This window comes from Alosa alosa, chromosome 5, assembly GCF_017589495.1.
Source record: "Alosa alosa isolate M-15738 ecotype Scorff River chromosome 5, AALO_Geno_1.1, whole genome shotgun sequence".
Classification (NCBI taxonomy): Eukaryota; Metazoa; Chordata; class Actinopteri; order Clupeiformes; family Clupeidae; genus Alosa; species Alosa alosa.
Window position 1 is genome coordinate 27,022,988 of NC_063193.1, and position 24,396 is coordinate 27,047,383.

The 24,396-nt window shown below is 43.2% G+C and overlaps 3 protein-coding genes across 24 annotated transcripts in view; 2 read left to right on the forward strand and 1 right to left on the reverse strand.

The window, feature by feature from the left end:
- The window catches only part of LOC125294365 (calcium/calmodulin-dependent protein kinase type II subunit beta-like), a 79,168-nt gene extending 70,686 nt beyond the window's left edge, over nucleotides 1-8,482 (forward strand). For 10 of the 22 annotated variants that reach the window (XM_048243029.1, XM_048243018.1, XM_048243021.1 and 7 more), the window contains 4 exons: nucleotides 4,620-4,695; nucleotides 5,642-5,736; nucleotides 6,783-7,017; nucleotides 8,019-8,482. In XM_048243029.1, the coding sequence (XP_048098986.1) occupies nucleotides 4,620-4,695; nucleotides 5,642-5,736; nucleotides 6,783-7,015 (404 nt within the window). In that variant the 3' untranslated portion in view covers nucleotides 7,016-7,017; nucleotides 8,019-8,482. Of the gene's footprint in view, nucleotides 1-1,018; nucleotides 1,070-1,368; nucleotides 1,459-1,694; nucleotides 1,836-2,453; nucleotides 2,640-4,619; nucleotides 4,696-5,641; nucleotides 5,737-6,782; nucleotides 7,018-8,018 lie in introns of all 22 variants that reach the window. The other 12 variants (XM_048243006.1, XM_048243005.1, XM_048243007.1 and 9 more) reach the window with 2 other exon arrangements.
- A 4,859-nt stretch (nucleotides 8,483-13,341) lies between these two features.
- si:dkey-174n20.1 (uncharacterized protein LOC796174 homolog) lies at nucleotides 13,342-17,116 on the reverse strand. Its single transcript, XM_048243030.1, has 4 exons — nucleotides 16,740-17,116; nucleotides 16,180-16,422; nucleotides 15,594-15,896; nucleotides 13,342-13,796 (listed from the first exon to the last, which is right to left on the reverse strand). The coding sequence occupies exons 1-4, from the start codon at nucleotides 16,858-16,860 to the stop codon at nucleotides 13,537-13,539; spliced, it is 927 nt and encodes a 308-aa protein (XP_048098987.1). The 5' UTR covers nucleotides 16,861-17,116; the 3' UTR covers nucleotides 13,342-13,536.
- A 4,286-nt stretch (nucleotides 17,117-21,402) lies between these two features.
- LOC125295270 (RING finger protein 10-like) lies at nucleotides 21,403-22,551 on the forward strand. The gene is made up of 4 exons (XM_048244534.1): nucleotides 21,403-21,497; nucleotides 21,769-21,826; nucleotides 22,052-22,179; nucleotides 22,483-22,551. Exons 1-4 carry the CDS (start codon nucleotides 21,414-21,416, stop codon nucleotides 22,549-22,551), a joined length of 339 nt encoding a protein of 112 aa, XP_048100491.1. The 5' UTR covers nucleotides 21,403-21,413.
- The last annotated feature ends 1,845 nt before the right edge of the window (nucleotides 22,552-24,396 follow it).

Below are 24,396 nucleotides of genomic sequence, written 5' to 3' on the forward strand. Positions count from 1 at the left end.
TTAGAGGTGCTGTAAAGTAGTGCTCCGAGTATAGGCGACCGGAGATCGTTAAAGGCAACAAATGGGCTCTCCTGTCCTGTCCCATAGCAAGAGGGATTGGGGGTCGGGGAGTGTTGGAGCCCACAACTGGCTCTCCTGTCCCGTAGCCAAGGGCACCTTGGTGTATTTATAACCTCCCCGTGCTGGAGAACCACAGAGAAGAGGCTTAAGCTGAAGGCCCGTTCACCAGGGCGCCAGTGGCAGGAGCGTTAGTGGGCACTGTGTTAGCACAGAGGGGAGCACGCCACGCCAGAGAGATCAAGGGAGAGATCGGACTGAAACAAACGGTGAGAGAAGACGCATTTGGTTTTGACCGATTGCTTGTTTGTTTTTTATATGTGGCGGGTGTTTGGTAGAGGTGTTGGGATGTAGAGGTGTTATGCTAGAGATAAGTGAGAGAGAAGTGCTGCTGCTGGTTCTCTGTGTCTTTATTTACAAAGCTCAATACATGGAATGAGTTATGTTTTTACTATTATTACAGTATATTTTATTTTTTACACCAGTGATTTAAAACATGACTCGTGAATTCCTAAGGAAAGCTTTACAGCTCTTTGTTGTAATTTTTTCAACATGATAGGAGTTGCTCCATAGTTGTAGTTTGTTGTGAAGGCTATTTGCTTTATGCTTGTTCCTCCTTCAAATAGTTTCATTTCAACCAATGCGTCATGGTCATTTCGTTCAGCTTTCCTTTGGCTTATCCACAAGATCCAATATCCAAAAAATGATATAGTATCTTTAGTGGCTAGAAAAGGGTATATTCAAATAGTGTGGGGGTTATGAAGATACTGCTATTATATTTTTGAGGATTTGATCCAGGGCTAAAAAATTAGTTCCTCTTATGGAAGAATAGGTAAAGTCCCTGAAAAGGTTCCTGATTTCCTGGTTTCTCATCCGCGTCATCATCATCATCATCATCACCAGCAGTAGCATCACTATTATCATCAGCATGTGTGATAATCTGTCTCTCAAATCCCCCCAGCCAATGGTAAGCAGGCTCCCAGAGTGTTCTGCAACAGGAATGACATATTAGGTTGGTCCCTCCTCCGCCCTTCATCTCCACTCTTCTTTGCCTCTGCTCTTCCTCTCTAACTCATCCTCATCCTCTCACCCATTCTCATCACATCTACATCTTAACTCCATTTCTCCATCTTCTCCTGTCTACTCTCATCTTCTGCCTTCTCCTTCTCCTCTTCCTCCTCCTGTTCATCCTCATCTTCCCTGTGGCTCCTCCTCTTCATCTTCATCCTCCCCGTGGCTCCTCCATCTTCCTCATCCTCCTTCTCCTCTTCATCCTACTATGCGCTGACCGGCGGTCGGTCTTGGTGCCAGGGAAGAGTGTAGATAGCGTAAGAGGCCAGTCCAGCACCAGCTCCCTGACCGACAACACTCCTGCCCAGGGCCCCTCCCCAGCCGTCTTCTGTAAGTCAGCGCCACACCATGCCCCGCGTACACTATCCCACAATGCCTTTCTCTGTGTAGTAGTAGACCATGTGACACACACCCCCCGCCTCCCATAACGCCCCTTCCACCTGCCTCCCTCCCTCTTTTGTAATCCATCGCAACATGACGTGGTCTTGGTTGTCCTCCTCCTCCTTCTCCCCATCTTCCTCCTCATCTTCCTCATCCTCCATCCATCCGTCCGTCTGTCGGTCCAGCGGCCACCAAGTTCTCGGACCTGCTAGGTTGTGTGCGGCGTGGCTCAGGACCACCGATGGCCGACGGCGAAGGGGTTGCTGGGACACCTCCAGCGGTACTCTCCACCCCTTCCCCGCCCCCTCCCGCCTCTGCCATGCAGAGTGAGTACTGCCCCCTCCACCCCCACACATCCACCCAACACGCACCTCAGACATGGGGGATCCCCCACACCCCCACACATCCACCCAACACGCACCTCAGACATGGGGGATCCCCCACACCCCCACACATCCACCCAACACTCATCTCAGACATGGGGATCCCCCACACATCCACCCAACACTCATCTCAGACATGGGAGATCCCCAACACTTCACCCTGCACTCACCTGGAGTACCAGTGTCACCTATCAGCTAGTGTTAGTCAAACTCCAGTGATGTTTCTCTCAAGTTGGGTGAATCATTTAAGTATGTACTGTACATACGTTTATATGTGCAGTGCACAAATGTGCTATTACCCTATATATGTCTACGCCTTTCTACAGAATCCCTAAAGGGACCAGAAACCAAATAGTTTTCTTGTGCTCCCCAAAAACGTTCTTTTTTTTTTTCTTGTTTTTGCACGTTCCCTTTTCCTTTCTCCATAGCCCCTGTGTGCCCCCTGATTTACTTCAATACTATCATTCAGCCTCAGTACAGCCTCTCATCCTCTTCTCTCTCCATCCCTCCATCATCCACCTCTCCACCCCTCTGCTCCAACCTGCACCTCACTCCCCTCAGTGAGCCACCTGACTGACGTCCTGAGCAGCATGAGACGGGCGCCCCCAGCCCCGGTCCAGCCCCCGCCCCCGCACTCCCACCCGGAGCCAGAGGGGGCGCCCTCTCCCCGCACCGCCCCTGCCGGTGCCCACTCTTCCCCCCCGCCCCCCATGCCCCCCCCTTCTGGCACCTCCTCGGGCGCCCAGTGTGAGTACGGAGCACGGAGAGTGATCATCCGGCCAGCACGATGGCTAATCCGCTCACACATGCGCTACTCTAACATGCTGAAGCGCTGAGACGCACCGCTGTGTGTGTGTGTGTGTGTGTGTGAGAGAGAGAGAGGGAGAGAAAGAAAGACCACCAGACCATGTGTGTAGTTTTACGACAAGTTTGCTAACCCGCGTAATGCACATGTGTGTGTGTGTGATGAGAGAGAGAGAGAGAGAGAGACCACCAGACCATGTGTGTAGTTTTACGACAAGTTTGCTAACCCGCGTGATGCGTGTGTGTGTGTGTGTGTGTGTGATGCACATGTTCTCCTGCGAACTGAGCGTAGAGCAGTGGTCCCCAAACTTTTTCTTCCGAGGGCCAGCTCGCTATGCCTGGCTCTAAGAGAGGGCCAGAGACTGAGTATATCAGTAACCATAAATAGCTTAGCGCTGTGAACAAAGGCAGTCTACCTTAGTTGAATATTCCATTACATTTAATCTATAGGCTATTCCAATTTAATACTATTGTTATCTGTGTTTATATTGCCATCATGCCATATCAGTGTAAAATGTAGCTCAAATGAAATAATAATAATAGCATTCTCAAAACTATAAGCAGGGAGTCCCAAAAGTATATTTTGAACTCTGAACTTTGCATAGGCTACACAGCTCAAGATGTGAACAAGCAATATCCTACAAATAATTTAAAGTTCTCAAACTATGAGTTTTATGAAGTGGTGGCAGAAACATCTGAAATGGCCACCATTCTAACTTTCACTCACCTGATGAGAACTTTGTGAACTCTGTATGAACATTTGAACGAGTGAATAAAAAATATAAATAATTATACCAGAAAGTTCCAGAATTATGCCTTGAATAGAAGTTAGTTAGTTATTAACAATTAATTGATACATTTTTAGAATACTTTGAGCACTGATGCAGTCAGCAGAGGCCTCTTACATTGTTTGCAGGTAGGCCTACTATACATTTCATTCCGTTTTCGATGGCAAACGCGAAACAGCGCCAAAACAACCACCAGTGGACAAAAAGAGTATTACATGTGTACTGTTAAGACCCGCCATAGAGAATGAATGGGGGAAATTACGGAGGTTATAGTTTGACGATGTCGTACTCCCGTGCGGGCCGGATCCTATATACCACGGACATGTTTTGGGGGGGCCACCTAAAATGAGGTGGTGGGCCGGATCCGGTGCTGCTGACTTTTGTGGTTGACTATTTGGTGGACAAACATTATCCAGGGTTCTTCATTCACATCTTCAAGATCTGTTGCTGCAAATAGTTTGTACTGCTCAGCAGAGACACATTTTGTTGTGATGGTGCCATAAAAAATGCATTCAGGCGTGGGATGGAAATTAGCACCAGCCACCAAATGCTGGTAAAACAAGAAAGTGGCTGGTAGATTTCAGACACAAAGTAATAATTTAATATTCAGTGGCTAGTGAATTTTGATAAATATAATATGTACATATTTTCGAAATTTAATTTTCACCCGATTCAGCCGCAATCAGAGAGATTAAGCCCTATTGTCCTATTGCCTGAGAAGCCAAAGTAACACTTGGATATATGCAGAAACCAAGCCATGTTAAATGCAACACACAGAACAGATGGCTTTGTCTTCCACTTGTAAGAATCACTAGGGCATTCATAAAGTGCATATGAATACAAGGGGCATAAGATATTAATTTTGATTTGCAATTCTTTCAGTTGTTATGTATTTTGTGCACCCCGTGCATGAGACTTTTTTTTACTAATGTAGCTGTCCGTAATGTTCTCTGACATGTACTGTATGCGACAATGCAACTAAGTCTAAATGGTTAACATGACGGAATCAACTGCCCTGGATTGTGATTGAAAGCATGGCTATTGAGTGATATGCTGCACCATCTGTTGTTTGTGTGTGTGTGTGTGTGTGTGTTTAAAAGAAAGGTAACTTGGCTGCCCTTGCTTCTCTCCACAGCACGCAAGCAGGAGATTATCAAGATTACTGAGCAGCTGATCGAAGCCATCAACAATGGAGATTTCGAGGCCTATGCGTGAGTCAATGTCTTAAGTGTGTGTGTCTGTGTATTTAGCAGTATATTTACATAAGTATAGAATATACACAAGTATAGGGCTGTTATGTGATAGCGTAGAATATAATATATACCTTTGTCATTGGAAATAGACTGATTCACATGGTTCCCATGGAATTTCTGGAATATCATGGAATTTTGGAAAATCTATTCCAGACATGGAAAGTCAGGGAATTTTATCATTTTAGGGTCAAAGTCATGGAATATCAGGGAATTTTGTTGTAACCGTTTAAAACGTACGTAACAAAATACATTAATACAAATATTTCCATGCATGTATATCTGGATATTAGCATTACTGCTTGCTTGAGTAGCCCAACTTTGTTTAATCAAGATTCTTGAATACTACACGACTGCTCTGAAATCATCGGTCAGTACATTGTAACAATCCTTATATATAATAATAAGTCATGGAAATTCGGGTTTTTTGTCAGGGAAAATCAGGGAAAAGTCATGGAATTTTATATTTGACTTAGAGTGGGAACCCTGGATTCAATTACATATTGTGGATGTCAGTAGAAATACCATATTTATATATATAGACCCTTTCAACTGCATAAACAAACATGTGCGTTCCTGAGGCATTTTCGGTGGCACACAAAAACAACATTGAGCTTAACTTAGCGACAAACAAAACAATTTAAAAATGAGTTTTAAAGTCAACACTTTGTAGATTATGGTAAAGTCCGATTTATTTTAATTTAAAAGTATCTGTATTGGTTTTGAACATTTTCAACCGGAAGCCCTCCAGGAACAGATTGAAAGGGTCTACACGTAGAGGTAGTGTGCAAAGCATGTAAGCGTGTATCGCAGGGTCTATACGTAGAGGTAGTGTGCAAAGCATGTAAGCGTGTATCGCAGGGGCATTTTTCATCTCTTTTCTTCTCTGTTTTTCCTCCCTCTGCAGGAAGATCTGTGACCCCGGACTGACCTCGTTCGAGCCGGAGGCGCTGGGCAACCTGGTGGAGGGCATGGACTTCCACCGGTTCTACTTTGAGAACCGTAAGTGATTCGGAGAACCCCCCCAGATCCCAGCCGCTTCCCCCACCCCCATCCCCTTCAGCCCACTGTTTGTCCAGTTGCTTTCTGACCTTTGCTGGCGTGGAGGAGGGCTCAGTGTGCCTGCCAGATGTAGCCGCCGGTGTAATGGCTTCACCTGACTGATTGATAGGTTTCTGAACAGACACATAGCATGTATTTTTTATGAATACAATTTGGTGGGGTATTGTAACACACACACACACACACGCACAAAAACACACACACACACACACACAAACACACACGCACATGCACAGAGAAATCAAGGGAAATCATCCCATCTCCTGTGACATTAGATGTAGAGCTGTCGTGTAGGCCCATTTGATTTTTGTTGACTGTCCCAACGAGCTTTGGAGCTAAGAATAGGCAGCCACAGCGTGTGTGAGTGAGTGAGAGAAAGAATGAGAAGTGTTGAGCTCTGCACTGCAACACTCCAAAAAGCTATACCGCTGTAAGTTCCATCTATAAATTAGATAAATGAGTCATGAAGACAACTTTAGCATTACTCCTCAGGGCTGTACAGTGCTACATATATACAAAATGATCAACCGCTGTAGCACCAGTGCTATGAGCAAGAAAAGTTACTTACAGTAATAGTTACAAAACGTACAGTCCTGCACCTGCAGATCTGTAATCTGTATGCCCTTGACTGTGACCTTGAAATCACTGTAGAATAATAAGTATTAGCAAATTCTCAGTACTTAAACACATGTTCCCTGCATTATTATATGTGATTGATTGACTTTCGTACTTATCCTAAAAACTTTTTTAGTTTGCTGTAGTTCTGATTGCATGGACGGTTTGCCATTATCAGGACCTTTAGTGTGTTTGTCCTCTTGGAAAACTCTGCTTTCTTTCGTGTAAGACACAATATTTGGATATTACCTGCAGCTCTCTCCCTCTTTGTGTTTCTCGATCTCCCTCTCTCTGTCCCTCTCTACCCCCCTCTCTCTCTCTCTCTCTCTCTCTCTCTCTCTCTCTCTCTCTCTCTCTCTCTCTCTCTCCAGTGCTGTCTAAGAACAGTAAGCCCATCCACACCACCATCCTAAACCCACACGTGCACCTGATTGGAGAGGATGCCGCCTGCATCGCCTACATCCGCCTGACGCAGTACGTGGATGGCCAGGGCCGGCCCCGCAGCAGCCAATCAGAGGAGACCAGGGTGTGGCACCGCCGCGACTCCAAGTGGCAGAACGTCCACTTCCACTGCTCGGGGGCTCCTGCAGCACCGCTCCAGTGAAGGTACACACACACACACACACACACACACACACACATATATACACTCGCATATAAACACACACACACACACACATTAGGGGTGTAACAGTAATGTTCTAAAATACGTTGCATAAAGGGCTGTTCACACCAGGAACGATAACTATAACAATAACGGCAAGAAAATATCGCTCTAGGTAACACGAATGACAATGTCCACACATGAATTATAACCATAGCAACATGGAGAACAGTATAGTTGTGGATTACTTTCAGAGAAATTTTAAGAATGATAAAAAAAATTACAGCCAATCAGATTCCATCAAATAGTAGACTTCACAATCATCAACACAAGGAGGGACTTTCCTCATCATTGGTTAGTGTGGACGCTTTTATTGTTCTAGTTACAGTTATTGCTGTAGAATGCTCTATTAACGAATGGGCCTCCCAATATTCGGAGGTCTGATCATTTTGTATAACAGACCGTTGCTACGTATTTAGGGCGAAGAAAGACCGATACGGTTTGCCCTATCGGAACTTAATTTCCTGATAATGACTGGCATTCTATACATTATCCCTTACTTATTGTCACTGCAGTGAACGGCCCTTTTGACGTAATGCACTGAACGGATTGTATGAACGCATCTGCTGTTACACCACAAATACACATAGCAGTCCACACAGTGCTAAAGCTCATATTATACTGTCGTGCACACAAAAGTGCGCTCTTAGGCGGGGATCACATTAGCCAGCGGCAAGCGGCAGGTTTCCTATTGTTCTCTAGGGTTCAGCAGCGGAACGGTGGCAACGCTGGCGTAACACTAGCGGTGAACAAGCTGAGCGTTGAACTTGGTTCAACTTTTAAAACGCGAGCGTATTAAATTGAAATCGTTTGTGTTACCATAGGAACGAGATAGAACTTCTGAGCGTTTGCGTTGCGTTACGTTTGCCGCTTGGCGCTGGCTAATGTGATCCTCGTCTTACAGTATTGGTCAGTATGCATCAGACAGTCTGTTTCCTTGCAGGGCCAGATCTCCTGTAGCCACATCAGAGAGTCCAGTCAGAGAGAGTGATGAAGATCAGGACAAGGGAGTGTGAGTCCAGTGTTGGGTGGTTCTGAGCCGCTAGTGCCTGACCGTCCCGCACTGGGGAAAACCCCCCCTCCTTACCCAGCATGCACTTGTCTTTACCACGTCTCATGTCCCGAATCCCGCCCTGTCCCCCCTCCCAATTGACTCCCCACTTACCCCCCTGGCCTCCTCGGTAACCCCTCCCCACCCCTGGCCTCCTCGGTAACCCCTCCCCACCCCTGGAAGTGTATCATCGCCACCACCATTACCAGACCATCTTTGCCAAAACACAAACAAACGTCTGTGACTCTCCCACCTGGAACGACACCCGACCCAGCCTGCCAAAACTCAACTCAGTGGTCCGACCACAGCTACTGAAAAACACCATCCACACTTGCCGGGAAGGGAGCCCCCCCACAAAACCCACCGCCCCCGGACGTTCACCGGCAGCTGGAGTCCAGGAAGCCTGGTGGCGCAGAGATCCAGAGTTCCAGGCCTCAGTCTGTCAGCTGTGTCACGTTTCTGTCCGACTAGACCACCCTCGTGTGAATAATGTCCAGACACCCACATACACACACTCATACTCACACAAGCACGCACACACACGCACACACATGCATTACTGCCCAGACACTTGAAACATACATCATGTAAAGTTTGATTTGTTTACTACAATTGTTATTATTATTATTATTATTATTATTACTACTACTACTTCACAATAGCAGATGTGTATGTAATTTGTACAATTCATATTCTGGATGCCTGTGGTATATAATTGAAGACAATAAGACAAATCCTACTTTTTAGATAGCATGACTTTTTCCGTATCAGTGGTGGCTGTTTTTATTGTGATGAAGTGGATCGCTTCAGTTTGATCTTGTCCAATACTGAGTCCACTCACATGTTCTGTAAACACAGTCGTTTGCCAGGAGAGCTGTGTGTGTGTGTGTGTGTGTGCATGCGTGTGTGTATAAGAGAGCGTGAGAGAAAGAGAGAAAGAATCAGTAACGGGCAGTATATTCATAAATGTGAATGTTTTCAGTTTTCTCTTTCAATCTGATCAGGCTACTTGACACATGGGTGTTTATTATCTCCTCTGAAGTGTAACTTTAACACTCTTCCCTTTTTAGCCTACCAGTGAAGAGTTTCGGTCAGAATATTTTAAGAATGGGCTTTATTTTAAGACGGGCTTTATGTCAGATCCCTCTAGACTTGCATTAAGTAGTAGGTATGCTTTACTTTATGATCTATCAAATGGAGTACATATCCAAATCCTTGTGCTGGTGGTTTAAAGGGACACCAGGCAACGTTTTCGTGTTAATTAATCATCTTCGTAAGTCGGTATATGGATAAATGACTTATTACGGGGCGAATGAAGGCTCTCTCGCCCGCCCCTACTGCCTGTAGGAAGAATATCCCACTTGCAAGTTCGGTGTATCGTACCCACCGACCGAAGCAGGATCAGTTTACAGCACAGAGGCAGGCTAACGAAACGCTAGAGAATGTTGCAAACGTGTGTATAATGGCAGAGCCGGCGAAGATGCAGCGAAAACCCCTTGATGGAAGACGCAAAGAAAAGGAAAAGAGCTTCAGACCGAGCGAGGGGGAGTTTCATAGAGAAAAAGCATCAGGCTTGCCTGGTGTCCCTTTAAGAAATATTCCCCTGCAGTTTGTCTGTGACGGTGGCTGAAGAGAACCATGCGCTACAAATCAGACCATATCACAGCGCTCCAAATCAGACCATATCACAGCGCTCCAAATCAGACCATATCACAGCGCTACAAATCAGACCATATCACAGCGCTACAAAGACGGACCAGTCAGTTTAGATCTCTGGTTCAGAGGGAAGCAACTTAGTATAAACTAAGGGGGAAAAACAAAAAAGATAAAGGGATAAAACTGAAGTGTGTGTGTGCGTGTGTTCAGGAGTGCAGTATTATCTTCAGGGTTGTGCGATGCTGAATGTCAGGGCTCTATGTAGGAAGTGATGTCACGAGTGTGAGCATTTTATCACAAGGTGCATCAGTGCTTCTGTTTCTTACGCCTGAGTGGTTTCATGTTTTAAGTTTTCCTCTTTTTCCTCTTTTCGTCTTTAATATCATTCATTTGTGGAATATCTACTTATTGTCATAACTATGATTATTATAATGATCAGCTTTGTGTGCGTGTGGGTTTCAGGAAGGGAGGGGGTGTTTGGTTTTGTTTTGTTTTTTTCTCTCTGAAGCAAATATAGCATTTTTTCTGTTGTTTTGAGATTGTGTCAGGTGAAGCGAGGGACAGAAGAGGGCCTCTCTGCTTCACGTTGATCCACATGAGGGAGGAGCAACGTGTTGTTATAGGAGTGTTTTCTTTTGGAAAGCAGCTTTTGAGGGCCCTTTTGGTTGGAGGTGCGTTTTGCCTGCCTCACCCTGGTCCACACAAGAAGGGAGAGAGGGCAAGGTGTTGTTATTGTAGGAGTGCATTCTTTTGGAAAGCAGCTTTTGAGGGCCCTTTTGGTTTAAGGTGCGCGCGTGTTGCCTGCGGATAAAGAGATGTGTGATGTGTTTGCCAGATTAGAAGGTGCTGCCGGGTCGGGGCTGTGCTTGTTCTCTCCTGTCTCTGTGACTGCTGCTGTTGGTCCGGCAGGCAGCAGTCGAGAAGGAGACATGCAGGTAGTTTTGGGCTAAGGGGACACCCCAAGGTTTTTTTTTTTAAGCGAGTTCACTCCAAGAACGTTCTCTGTGTTTGGGGGAACAAAAGGAAAAGTGTAGGTAAACAAGGGACCCCCCATCCCATAAGGAGAAAGATATTTATGAGCTTTAGGAGGGGACTTGACTGACTCCGTTCTCCATGACGACCACAGCTGTACTGTGATGCAGAGCTGCACAGAGGAGCTTCATTGTGGCGGGACAGGCGTACAGCATGCGGATGCCAGATGGTTTGGCATGGTTCTTGCCATACCTGCCATAATCCAATGGGAGTGACCCTCACCCGACTGACTTGTCCAGGGTCCTCCCTGCAGACGGACTGTCCGTTTTGTCGGTTTGGTCCTCAGGTTTTTATTTATTTATTTATTAACTTATTGTTTTATCTTAACATCTTGAAGTGATTATTTTTGGTGTCTTTATTCGTTTAGTTTTTTTTTTCTCCTTTTGTTTCTCCATCCCTCCTCTTCCGTCCCTTGTACAGCTTCTACTCTGTAAATGTTCCATTCAGTGGAGCGTGACGTGTGTTCATGTACCAACTGTTCAGCTCCACACTGTACGGAAAGCTGACACGAGTGTTCAGTTTGATCCTTTGCTACTGAGAACAATATTGTGTGGGGTTTTTTTTCTTTCTTTTTTCCCTATTTGTTTTCTTTTTAGAAACAAAAGGGAGCTTCAGTGTCAAAGTACACAGACTGACAATGCAAAAAAAAAAAAAAACAGGTCTAATTAACCCGTTTCAATTTCAACCACAGAAACAGATCATCCCTTGCACCCCACATCCCTCCATTTACTCCCCAGCCACAAGTTCGACCACATCATACTCATATTTCCAGCATTACTTTTCTTTTTCAGCTAATTGTCCTGGTGTTAAAGTACAGAGAGCAAGCTTACTTTGCAATTCTTTGATTGCTATTGCTGTTGGAGGAGACGTGCTCCGTCGTCACGCAGGAGGAGAATCAAAAAGCTTTGAATCGATCGTTGGTGCCGTACGTATGTGGTCACTGGTCACACCAGGGGGTTGGCGGTAACCCGTCCCCCCAATTGCCTCTCCCCCCCCAATCTCCAGCACTCCGCCCTAAACCCACCAAAAAAACAAAGAAAGAAAAACAACGGGAAAATACGCATGTAAAAAATGTACCATGTTCCTCTCAGTGTGTTCAACATTGAAAAGCATTTTTTTCTCTCTCTTAAAGTGTCCAGATGCACATTACTAAGAAGACAGTACAGCATTTAAAAAATGACAGTAAGCAAAGCGTCTGTAGCTGGCATTTCTTTGCATGACAAGTCAACTGGACACTAGATTTGGTGTTTTTTTTCCTTTTAACCTTTTCATTTTCTATCGAATGCTGGTTAACTGAACCTTTCTCTATCTATTTTCTGAGCTTTTTAAGTGCATAAAATATTTTTGTCTCGATTACTATTATCATTATGATGACGATGAAGCTGTATATGACTATAACAGCGATGAAAATGAAGGTGACTTATGATGAAGAGTGTTACAACTATTCTTTGGCATGCTTTTTTGGGGGGAAAAACAAAAACAAGACTCCTTGTTGTCTTTGCAGTTCCATTGTAGTGTCCATTATCAGGGTCTGCAATAACTTTATAACCATGCTTCCTCTTCAGACCATTTTAATGTATAGATACTATAATATAGAATGAAAGATCTGCAGTTTCCAGTAGTGCTGCTCGGTAGGGAACTACACCTCCCCATAGAAAAAGCACAGTTGGCTGGAAATCTAATGTACCATAATAGGTATCAGCAGGGTAAGGCCATAATTTGACATCTTGTCAGTGTCTCAAGAATGCAGGTTTGCAGATTTGCCAATCGGGTTATTTAATTATAGACTACAAATGGATCTGAAGACTCTTCCCCTTTTCTGTGTATAACTTAGAGCTCCTCCAGAAATGTTTTAGGCATATGGCAATTTCTTGACTCAGAGCTCTGTAATAGAGACCACACTCTGAGAAATGTGTTTTTTTTAAAGGGATAGCTTTTTAAGTTTCACAATTAAGATAAAGTAACAGTGAGTATGGGGACATGCCAGTGAATAGTATTGCAGCTCTTCAAAAAACTAGATCAGCAATATCACAGCTGCTATTCTACATTCTATAGTTCTATATGAAGTTCTACATTCTATAGTTATATATAAAGTCCATCAGTCCAGTTAGCAATCTGCATCGACAACACTGACCTGAGGTTTTACTCTTTTTTCAGTCTTGCATTTCTTTCACCTTGCTCTTCTGTTTTAAAAAAAAACTCAAAGCAAAAAAAAAAACAACTTGTATAGAAATAAAAGTTTCCTCTAAAAGTTGAGTCTTCACAATTTTCCCTTTTTGTCTGTTTGGGTTTCTGTAATTGAAAAAGGCATTATTTGCTATTTCTGATTCTTACAATGACTACTGCTCTGTTCTACAAACATGCTTTTCTGTGTTCCCAGACTTAAGGCAATGTGTTCAAAAAGTGTTATCAATAAAATGACTATTAAAATAAGACAAAAAATGACCACTCATCGATTCTCCCTTCTCTCTCGTCATCTTCCTCTGCATGTCTGAAGTGATCATCTGAAAGAACCATCCCTCAGCGAAACATTCCAGTGTTTTTAATCAAAAGCAACTTTCATATTCGCTCTCACAATGAAACTTCAATGTAAACAAACAGAACAAAGGGGACAAAATGATCATGACAAAAAATGATGACATCATAATAAAGAACATATCCTCAGTTGTGCAATAAATAATACTTCATATAAAATGGATATAAACGAAATAGGAGTTCATCATCAGGCTAGCCTAACCAGTCTTTCACTAGCCTCCCACAGCTTCTTGGCCACTCCAGGGTCTTTAGCGAAGGGTCTCAGTGTGGCCGGCCTACAGTCAGTGAAGTAGCCGCCGTTGTTGTCAGTGACTGTGTCCGACACAGCACAGTAGATGACTGTCTGCGCTCCCAATTCGCACGGCACAAAAAACATGAACATGATCACCTGCATCAGGATTCGGAACAGGATGGAGAAGTGGCATGTCCAGTTGCTCTGCACGTAGCCTGCAGGGGGCGACAGGAGACAAACTATGCAGTCCTCAACATTGCACAAAATGCACTATACAAATAAGCTTTGATTTGATATTCATTTATTTGGAACAGCAGTACTCAATCCTGCACTTACCTCTTCAGTTTCTTGATCTACTACATACTGAATAGGTGTGTAGTAATATAGAACATGGTGGCTGTAATGCATGAAATTATGTATATTTGAGTGGGCTTTTTTTTTTTCTGTTATAATTTCGACAGTTTGTTTGAATGGACAAGGTCAAGTTGCCTTTCCAGCACCCATTTTGAACAGGTCAAAAGAAGTGAGATGCTAATGTTTCCTGTGTACAATCTGACAACTGATGAATATTGGTGGTTTTCAATATATTATTGACTCTGTCTCAGCCAAAAGAGATGGCTGAGAGGATGTTTATTGTAAGCAGACAGAATGTTTATACCTACAACGGCAAATGCTGTATCCCCCAAAGAAATATTTACATTAAAAAGGTACTTTAGGAGATGACCAAATAAGGTCCTTCCTGTCACTGACCACCTGACTCTAGACAGACACCTGTCGAGAACCCATTGTTTTAATGCATATTCGATGGATAGATACTTTATTGATCCCCAAGGTCTCAGTAGCATACAGACATCACACACAACATGCACTTACGGCAGAAATGGTATTATATAAGTATAAACTAGGGCTGTCAAAATAACTGATTAATTTTGATTAATTGATTTGAGAAAAAAATAACTGATTAAAAAAATTAGTGCAGATTAATCGATTCTGTATGACCTTTGACCCCGAGCCGTTCTAGTCAGTAAAAATTAGACTGTAAAATGAAGGAGAGAGAAGAAAATGTTGATTGGAACATTTACTTTTAAAAAATGGCCTGATAAAAATAAAAAGTGTTGAAAATAAAGTCCTATGCAATGTCTGCAGCAAGGAATTTGCATATCACCGGAGTTCATCAACTCTATAGTCGCACATCAATGCAAAGAAATGAGTGTTGACATTGAGGGGAGTGTTAATTTATTTTCATTGTGTCCCCTAGGTTATATCTGTGGCCTGAAATGCCTTGTATGTGGAAAAAAAAAACTTCTTCCCAAAGCACATTTGAATTTATTTCCTCAGCATATTAGGTCATATCATAGATTATTATGGCCATTATTTGAACAGTGAAAATAATAATGAAAGAATTTTTGAACGTTAATGTCACTAATGCTGATTATTCAATGATTCATTTGAATATTTAAAATACTTTCACAGCAAAAATTATATATGCGATTAATTTAGATTAATTAATCACAGAGTATGTAATTTTTTTTAAATCGATTGACAGCCCTAGTATAAACATATAACAAAACTCCACTGTACAATAGAGACAGTAGAAGATAAGAAAACTGTCTTATAAACTGTCTTATATTCTGTCACCATATCTGACCCCTCGTTCTTCATCTCAGGTGTTTTTGTGCCTGGGCTTTACTAGTAACATTTTATGCTGTATTCAGTGTGTGGCTACACCCTGCTGTAACATTCATTTGAGGTTTTATTGTTGTAACCAGAATAGCAAGAACTACTATTTTTCCAGCCAGCTTCAAGATTTTTATTGGATTAAGTCAACTGATGGTGTCTTCATTTGGAATTACAAGAAGACAATTCAAGCATTCTTCACTACCGGTACGTACCAGAGAAACAAACTAGGGCATAGTGATCACCACTGCTCCTGGTCGGGGCTGTTATCAGGGCCACCTCAATCCCATGGTGAGCTACTACTACCTGTCTACCCAAGACCCATCTGTACTCACCTGGATGCACGGCATAAGCAGTGACCCCCTTGCCATCGGTCATCCTGGCCAGCTCCTGGGTGAAGTAGATGTTGGCCAGCTTGCTGCGGCAGTAGGTGAAGAAGGGCAGCAGGTTGTAGTTGAGGTCCTGGAAGTCCAACTTCTGGTACTTGTAATTGTCACAGGTGAGTGTAATCACCCGGCTCGGGGCGGACTCTTTCAGCCGGCCCAGCAGCAGATTGGTCAGGAGGAAGTGGCCCAGATGATTCACTCCGAAACACATGCTGAAGTTGTCATCCGTCCAGTCTAAGACACTGGGTATACCTTAGGGCCACAAATATATATTTGATGATTGCCTTTGGTGATTAGAAACAGCAACAAAAATGCCTTTTTTTGCAAAGAGTGGCACTCTGATGAAATTGCTACAGGAAATTCATAATTGGGCTGGGTCTTTTATTACTAATAATAAAATAACATAGATGTACACATGCAGGAAACAGACTCAAACGCCCTTCTCCTGTTGTGAATAACTCATCTACCGTAGCCACATTCTCTCGATCATCTGACCGTGTGACATTTTTTCAATAATGCATTCAGGACACCTCACCCGCATTGTTGATCAAGATATTGAGCCTCTTCTCCTTTTGCAAGAACGACGTGCAAAATTCCCGGATAGACCTCATATTAGCCAGATCCAGCTCCATGTATACGACGTTGACATTGTGGCTTCTCGCCTTGATCTCCCTCACAGCCTTCTGAGCTTTGTCGACATCTCTGCAGGCGATGATGACACGGGCTCCCCTTATCGCCAAGGCCACCGCTGTCTCTTTGCCAATACCAGAGTTTCCTCCTAAATTAGAAAATACAACACGTTTCATGTCCATGGTCCAAATCAGATGTAAATTGTCAGAATGTCAGAACACGTAGCCTAGGCCTAGCCTACTACAGGCTACTAGTAATAATCGTTAAGCTGATAAATGCAAAAAGTATGCTACCTTACCAGCCAGCAAGGAGTCAAAGGGCAAAGCGCTTTAAATTAAAATGCGGTGGCAGTTACCGATAGCATGTTGCATAGCCTGTGAATTTCCCTCACGGGATCAAATAGTATATATCCTATACTTAACTGGCATAGCATAGCATAGCCTGAGAAGAGATTGGTCTTCTTACCAGTGATAAGGACTGTTTTACCATCCAGCCGTTTAACATCTGTGCAGTACCTCCTCCTTTTCATCCATTTCAAAATCAAAAAGCAAACCAAAGAAGTGATAACTGTGTATAAAATATACATTATGTAGCTGAACCGAGGTCGAACACTGCAGTTGGTTAAAGGGGTCGGCCCGGTAAAGAAAAATTACTTTGTTGGGGGTGGTCAACGATTAGCCTACACTTCGGGGAAGGCTTTGACCGTCTCCTTACTGTTTCAGGCAGATGATCGACGATCTAGTAATGTAACATTATACCAATTATATTCACTAACATATCCGTGTGTTTTGTTGTTCATCAATTGAATTGTGCAGTCTGACATCCATGGCTGGCTGGCTGGTTTAGTCGAGCTTACAATATATTACTGCCCTCTAGCGTACAGGATGATACATTATATGACTGATATTAAAACTTTGTCGGACACTTTTTGGTAGGCTACAAGCATCCAACCTATCCAGTATTAATATTTAACCCCTCAACATATGTTCTAGCCAGTTTGTCAGCTTAGAAAATGTTTTTTTTGGCCATTTTAACACTATATTCTTAAAAGTGGTAAAAGCGGATTTTTTTCCCAAAGTGGTTCCATTTTCTTCCATGTTACATACTGTAATTTTGGCAAATGTGCAATATAATCATATTTATATGCAAGCATGATAATCATCAATAAATGCTCAGATACACCTCTCTCTCGATCATCTATTTCTCCTCCATAGTCAGGCTCTGTGGGGGACACTAAAACTCCCACTGCTCTATGTAAACAGCATAGAATGTTCCAACCATTCTCGTGATGTCATCATTTTCTGAAAACAAATGGCGGCACACAGCTGAAATTAATGCAACTTGTTTGTGCTTTATTCTGAATAAAGGGTCATATTTCTGACTTTATTTGTATTTATGGTATATACATATTTAACTAGTGCTATAGACATCTGTTTTATTTGACTGCTTCATTTCCACTTTAAGTGTCTTGAATTTTAATGGAGCAATATCATCCATAATATTAGCCATATTAGTCATTTTTCAAATGATCCAAAAGATCATCTACTGATTCTGAGAGTTCACTAGATGTCTGTGAGAGTGCTTGCTCAAAGAGAGCACTTGTGTGTTAATTTATGAGTCTCCTTTGTACTATCATAGATCTGTTCTGAGTGTGTGGTGACATAGACACATTAAAGAACACACAGAAATGATCGGATAAGGCTAGGTCTTTAACTGTTGTAGAGACATTGAGACCCTTTGTGATAACAAGGTCGAGGGTATGGCCAAGAGTGTGTGTTGGCCTCTGTACATGCTGTGTTAGGTTGAAGGTATAAGTAGTGCAATTAATTCCTTGGCAAAACCGTTTTCAGGATTATCCACATGCAAGTTTAGATCTCTGATATAATAAGACAGTCAAACTCTATGCAGATAGTTGACAACAGTTCACCTAACTCTTCAAGAAAAACTTTAGCTGAGTGTTTTGAAGGCCTGTAAATAGTCAGTAGTAAAATCTGAGGAGAAGATTTAATGAGTGAACACAGGTATTCAAATGATAAAAAAAAAGTCACCCAATGATGATTGATTGCACTTGTACTTGTTAAATTCTTCTGTGGGGACAGTATTGCATATGTTCTGGGAATGTGCTTAGTGAACACTTTATGGACTCATGTGTGTGGGAAAATACTCTGGACTACCAGTCCCAGATCTATGTTTGTCTGTTAAATGATGACACCGCTTTGAACTTTAAAGTAATATACAGGGGGATCCTTTTTGTGGCTTAACAGCAGCAAAAAAAAAACAATTCTAGAATATTGGTTTAATACAGAGATAAATGTACTGAAACACTGGTTGTTGAATGTGCAATATATAGCTAATTTTGAATACTCAACAGCCAGATTTAACCAGACAAAGACCCAAACTATCTGCATGGGAATACATAGTAGAACTGAATGAGCTCCTCAGAGACAAAAAATGCATGTTTTGTTTTAAGTGGTGTACAACTGTTTTCCTTGGTTTTGACTTTTGCTTGTACTGTGGTGAGTCAGTGTTTGTGTGTTAGAAAAAAAAGATCACTGAAGAATTCAGAATACATTACTTTACTACCCGGAAATCTGTATTATCTCATCTCTGCTGCACATCGGAACCCCATTGCCACCTCCAACAAATTATTTTTCTTGATGACCGAATGGCATGTTGTCCATTACCCACTACATCAATCCTCAGATGTACTTCAGGTGTTTGATAATGGTTTTAGTTGATACAGTGAAATAGCAAGACTGATGGCCTAAGAGGCTACAGAGACACACTCTGTGTTAGTCCGATTCCACTGAGGAATTGTAATTTGATGTAAAATACAAATTATCATGAAATACAAGTAATATCTAGATTTTAAACAGATAACTTGCAAATTGGTAAACATTTACTGTATTATGCCTAAAATTACAAATACAGTCCATATAAGTAATGCAGAATCCCCATCATCAATGCAAAATAGAGAGAGAGAGATCTCACAAAAAATATACAAATTATACAAAATACAATATTTGTGGGTTATTTAAATTTGTTTTGATAAAGATTATTATACACAGCCATAGGGTGTCTTATATTTTTTAATGATCTAGTCTAAGGCTAAATTGTAAAATGCCCATATAACACCTTGGACAGCCGTCATATCAACCCTGGTCCTCAGTAGTCATTGTATTATGAAAGTGGCAGGTGGGATACAGTAGGATACACTCAAACACAGCATACAAAATAATTCCAAATAAAAGTTGGATAAAAAATGTATTTTTTGTCCCATTATGATTCTGGCACTTACGGCCATATACGGTTAAGTGTACTGTACAGGTGTTGTGATTACGAGTGTCATCATTCTGATCCAATTTGCTTTAAAATACAGGGGCTTAATGAACCAAGTAGACTTTATGAACCAAAGCTTAATGCTCTGATAAAACACATTGTTGGTGGAATTCATGTCCAGCAGCCTTGGTATCTTCTGTAGATTCTCAAATCATATTTCTTAATGACCTTCACAAATACCATGCCTGCAGACAGTTAGCATTAAGATTAAAACAGTAGACATGCATAGGTGTTGAAATTATATAATAGGTACAAAGTATCTCATATAACCGTATAAAGTATCTAATATAACAGCACAAAGTCTCAATGTGATGTCCTCTGATGTGTGGTGTAGAGCTGTCGTTTTGATGCCATTTGATAGGGCATCATTATGCAAGCTTCTGGTTTAGCTGGATATCTAAACATTCTCATCTTTTACTGTTGGTGAGCGCCTACCTGCTTTTAAAAAATACATTATATATTTATAATATTATATATATATATATATATATATTTATTTTTTTCTTTAATACAATGACAAAGATAATTATATTGTTACTGGTTGAGATGTAAATTTGCATTTAGTCATTTAGGTGGCACTTTTATCCAATGCCACTTACAACAATAAAGACAGTGTCACCAGTTGGGATATTGTTATAGTGCAGCCATAAGTACTACTCACATAAAACAGGATAAATAGTATAACAGTTCAAGCCAAGTCAAGGGAGGAAGGCTCCATCATTACTCAGATACAGCCATGAGCCATCAATCAAAGGTTGGCAATCTGGGAGTCCCCAGTCAGTGCTGGGCCCGCCACTTCTCTTCTAGCTCCTGCTGGATCTTGTAGCTCTTTTCTGCTATGACATGGTAGTACTCAGCCTGAAACATAATACGATATGTCACAAACAAACAGACAAAGATGGATAGTGCCAGCCAAGACCATAAGAGTGAAGATACTAAGTTACCATTATGCAACCAAACAAAACACTCAACTTTAACCTGTCCTATACACCAGCCAATGACCACACACACACACACACACACACACGTGAAGTCCAGACAGGAGCCGTGTCTGTTTCTCCAGCAAACTGCTCCCATCCAGACACAAGTCAGAAAGGCACTGCTGTTGTCAGACTCATACACGGCCCCCCCTCCACATTGCGTGCATACACCACCAGGTTCTCCATCCGTGGGTCCTTCAGAGCAGTGGGGTCTGGTGTCGGGAAAATGGCCTGAACACTGGAGCGCGAGACGAGGGTGAGTAAAATAAATGGGAGAATCATGATCTGGACATGCAATGAGAGGTGACAAAGTTAATGAAGAGACATGAAGAATGTCAATAACACAACTGAAAAGAGTTTGGTAAAGCATGGTGTGTGTGTGTGTGTGTGTGTGTGTGTGGCTTACATCTTGTGGACGACATGATTGCGCAAAATCCTGTGTGATGTCCTCATGCCAGCTCCTCCGTGTGGGCATGGTGCTGCTACCGTTCACCAGGCAGCAGCGAGGAAGAGGAAGAGAGATGAAGAAAGAAGAGGAGAGAGCACTCACTGTCTGCAAGTAGACCACTAAAGCCTTCTGTTTTGTAAAATTGGAATTGAAACAATACTGTGTGTAACAATATTGAGATGCATATTATCACCTCTATGGCAGATCCCACTGTAACTACTATTATTATAACATGTATACTGACACACTCTGATGCAACTTTCTCATTATCAGCAGTCATTTCATGACTTTTTTTTCCCCTCCTGGCTGCTCCCCATCTCTCTTGTGCTCCCCCTGGTGGTGTGGTTTGGTGCTGCTGTTACAGATGGACTGATGATCCCCAGTCTGGGTGGACACAGTCCTGTGCTGAGCGTGGGCAGTATGGAGGATGACTCCCACTGCATGTCCTTCGCCCAGGTACACACACACACACACACACACACGCACACACACTTTAATGCTTTTATTTGGACCTTAACACAGAATAAGTTACAGATCTAAGCATTGATGGAAATATGTTATACATTCCCACAGGTCTGATCAAAAGCATATCATTGTGCTATTTTCATCACACACATACACACACACAAACACTCTGACTGTCAGAAAGAAGTGAACGTTGATTCTTTTTCTCTGTTGTGTCCTTGTGGCATCTGTGATTTGCTGACCTATTGTCTCTGCATTACAGATGCTCCGAGATGGCAAAGCCAGGGGTGATGTTGGGCCTAAGATCACCCCAAAGAAAGGTGAGATACACGCACTCACACACACACACAGACACACACTATTCTCCCCCCAAAGAAAGGAGAGATTATGTTAAATTGAGTGTGTGCTGGGATTGGTGGTAGGCTACATCCTAAAATAAGATCAGATGTTTGTCAATCCCAAAATCACTCTGTTTAGAAGTCTAATGTCTTTCCTCCTACCATCTTTCCTTTTCGTAATCCCCCCTGTTTTATCTTCTCTATCAGTGGACATGCTGCTGGCCCCCCCGGTGGCAGACAGTGATGGGGAGGGTGACTGCTCAGACCGGGTTCCTGTGCCCAGCTTCCAGAACTCCTTCAGCCAGGCCTTTGAGAAGGCGCTGATGCAGCTGTATGTACTTTGCATTGTGTGTGTGTGTGTGTGTGTGTGTGTACCACACACCTTTCTCTTAAATATGTATTTTGTGTGTTTTACATGACTACCATGTTGGATGTTGGTCAAACCCACATGTGCTCTAGCTAACTCTGTGTTCTAGCTAACTCTGTGTTCTAGCTAACTCTGTGTTCTAGCTAACTCTGTGTTCTAGCTAACTCCGTGTTCTAGCTAACTCCGTGTTCTAGCTAACTCTGTGTTCTAGCTAACTCTGTGTTCTAGCTAACTCTGTGTTCTTTGTTGTGTTCCCTCTGTTTTAGAAGAGAAAGGGGGCAAGAGGAAGAAGAAGAAGCAGAAGCTTCTGTTCAGCACCTCTATGGTCCACACCAAGTAGAAGAGGACACACACACACACACACACACACACACACACACACACACACCTCTATGGTCCACACCAAGTAGAAGAGGACTTCGACACACACACACACACACACACACACACACACACACACACACACACCTCTATGGTCCACACCAAGTAGAAGAGGGCACACACACACACACTACACACACACACACACACACCTCTATGGTCCACACCAAGTAGAAGAGGACTCGCGCACACACACACACACACACACACACACCTCTATGGTCCACACCAAGTAGAAGAGGACGCGCACACACACACACACACACACACACACACACACACACACACACCTCTATGGTCCACACCAAGTAGAAGAGGACTCACACACACACACCTCTATGGTCCACACCAAGTAGAAGAGGACTCACACACACACACACACACACACACACACGACACACACACACACACACACACACACACACACACACACACACACACCTCTATGGTCCACACCAAGTAGAAGAGGACTCCACACACACACACACACACACACACACCCGCACACACCTCACACACACACACACACACACACCTCTATGGTCCACACCAAGTAGAAGAGGACTCACACACACACACACACACACACACACACACACCTCTATGGTCCACACCAAGTAGAGAGGAGGACACACACACACACACACACACACACCTCTATGGTCCACACCAAGTAGAAGAGGACTGCACACACACACACACACACCTCTATGGTCCACACCAAGTAGAAGAGGGCCTCGCACACACACACACACACACACACACACACACACACACACACCACACACACACTCCACACACACACACACACACACACACACCACACACACACCTCTATGGTCCACACCAAAGTAGAACCTCTCACACACACACCTCACACACACACACACACACCTCTATGGTCCACACCAAGTAGAAGAGGACTCACACACACACACACACACACACACACACACACACACACACACACCTCTATGGTCCACACCAAGTAGAAGAGGACGCACACACACACACACACACACACACACACACACACACCTCTATGGTCCACACCAAGTAGAAGAGGACACACACACACACACACACACACACACACCTCTATGGTCCACACCAAGTAGAAGAGGACGCGCACACACACACACACACCTCTATGGTCCACACCAAGTAGAAGAGGACGCACACACACACACACACCTCACCTCTCCTCACACACACACACCTCTATGGTCCACACCAAGTAGAAGAGGACGCGCACACACACCTCTATGGTCCACACCAAGTAGAAGAGACGACACACACACACACACACCTCTATGGTCCACACCAAGTAGAAGAGGGCAGCACACACACACACACCTCTATGGTCCACACCAAGTAGAAGAGGACTCACACCAAGTAGAAGAGGACACACACACACACACACACACACACACACACACACACACACACACCTCTATGGTCCACACCAAGTAGAAGAGGACGCACACACACACCTCTATGGTCCACACCAAGTAGAAGAGGACTCACACACACACACACACACACACACACACACACACACATGGCCCTCTATGGCAGAAGAGGACTCACACACACACAGAACACACACACACACACACACACCCTCTATGGTCCACACCAAGTAGAAGAGGACTCACACACACACACACACACACACACACCTCTATGGTCCACACCAAGTAGAAGAGGACTCGCACACACACACACACACACACACACACACCTCTATGGTCCACACCAAGTAGAAGAGGACTCCACACACACACACACCTCTATGGTCCAC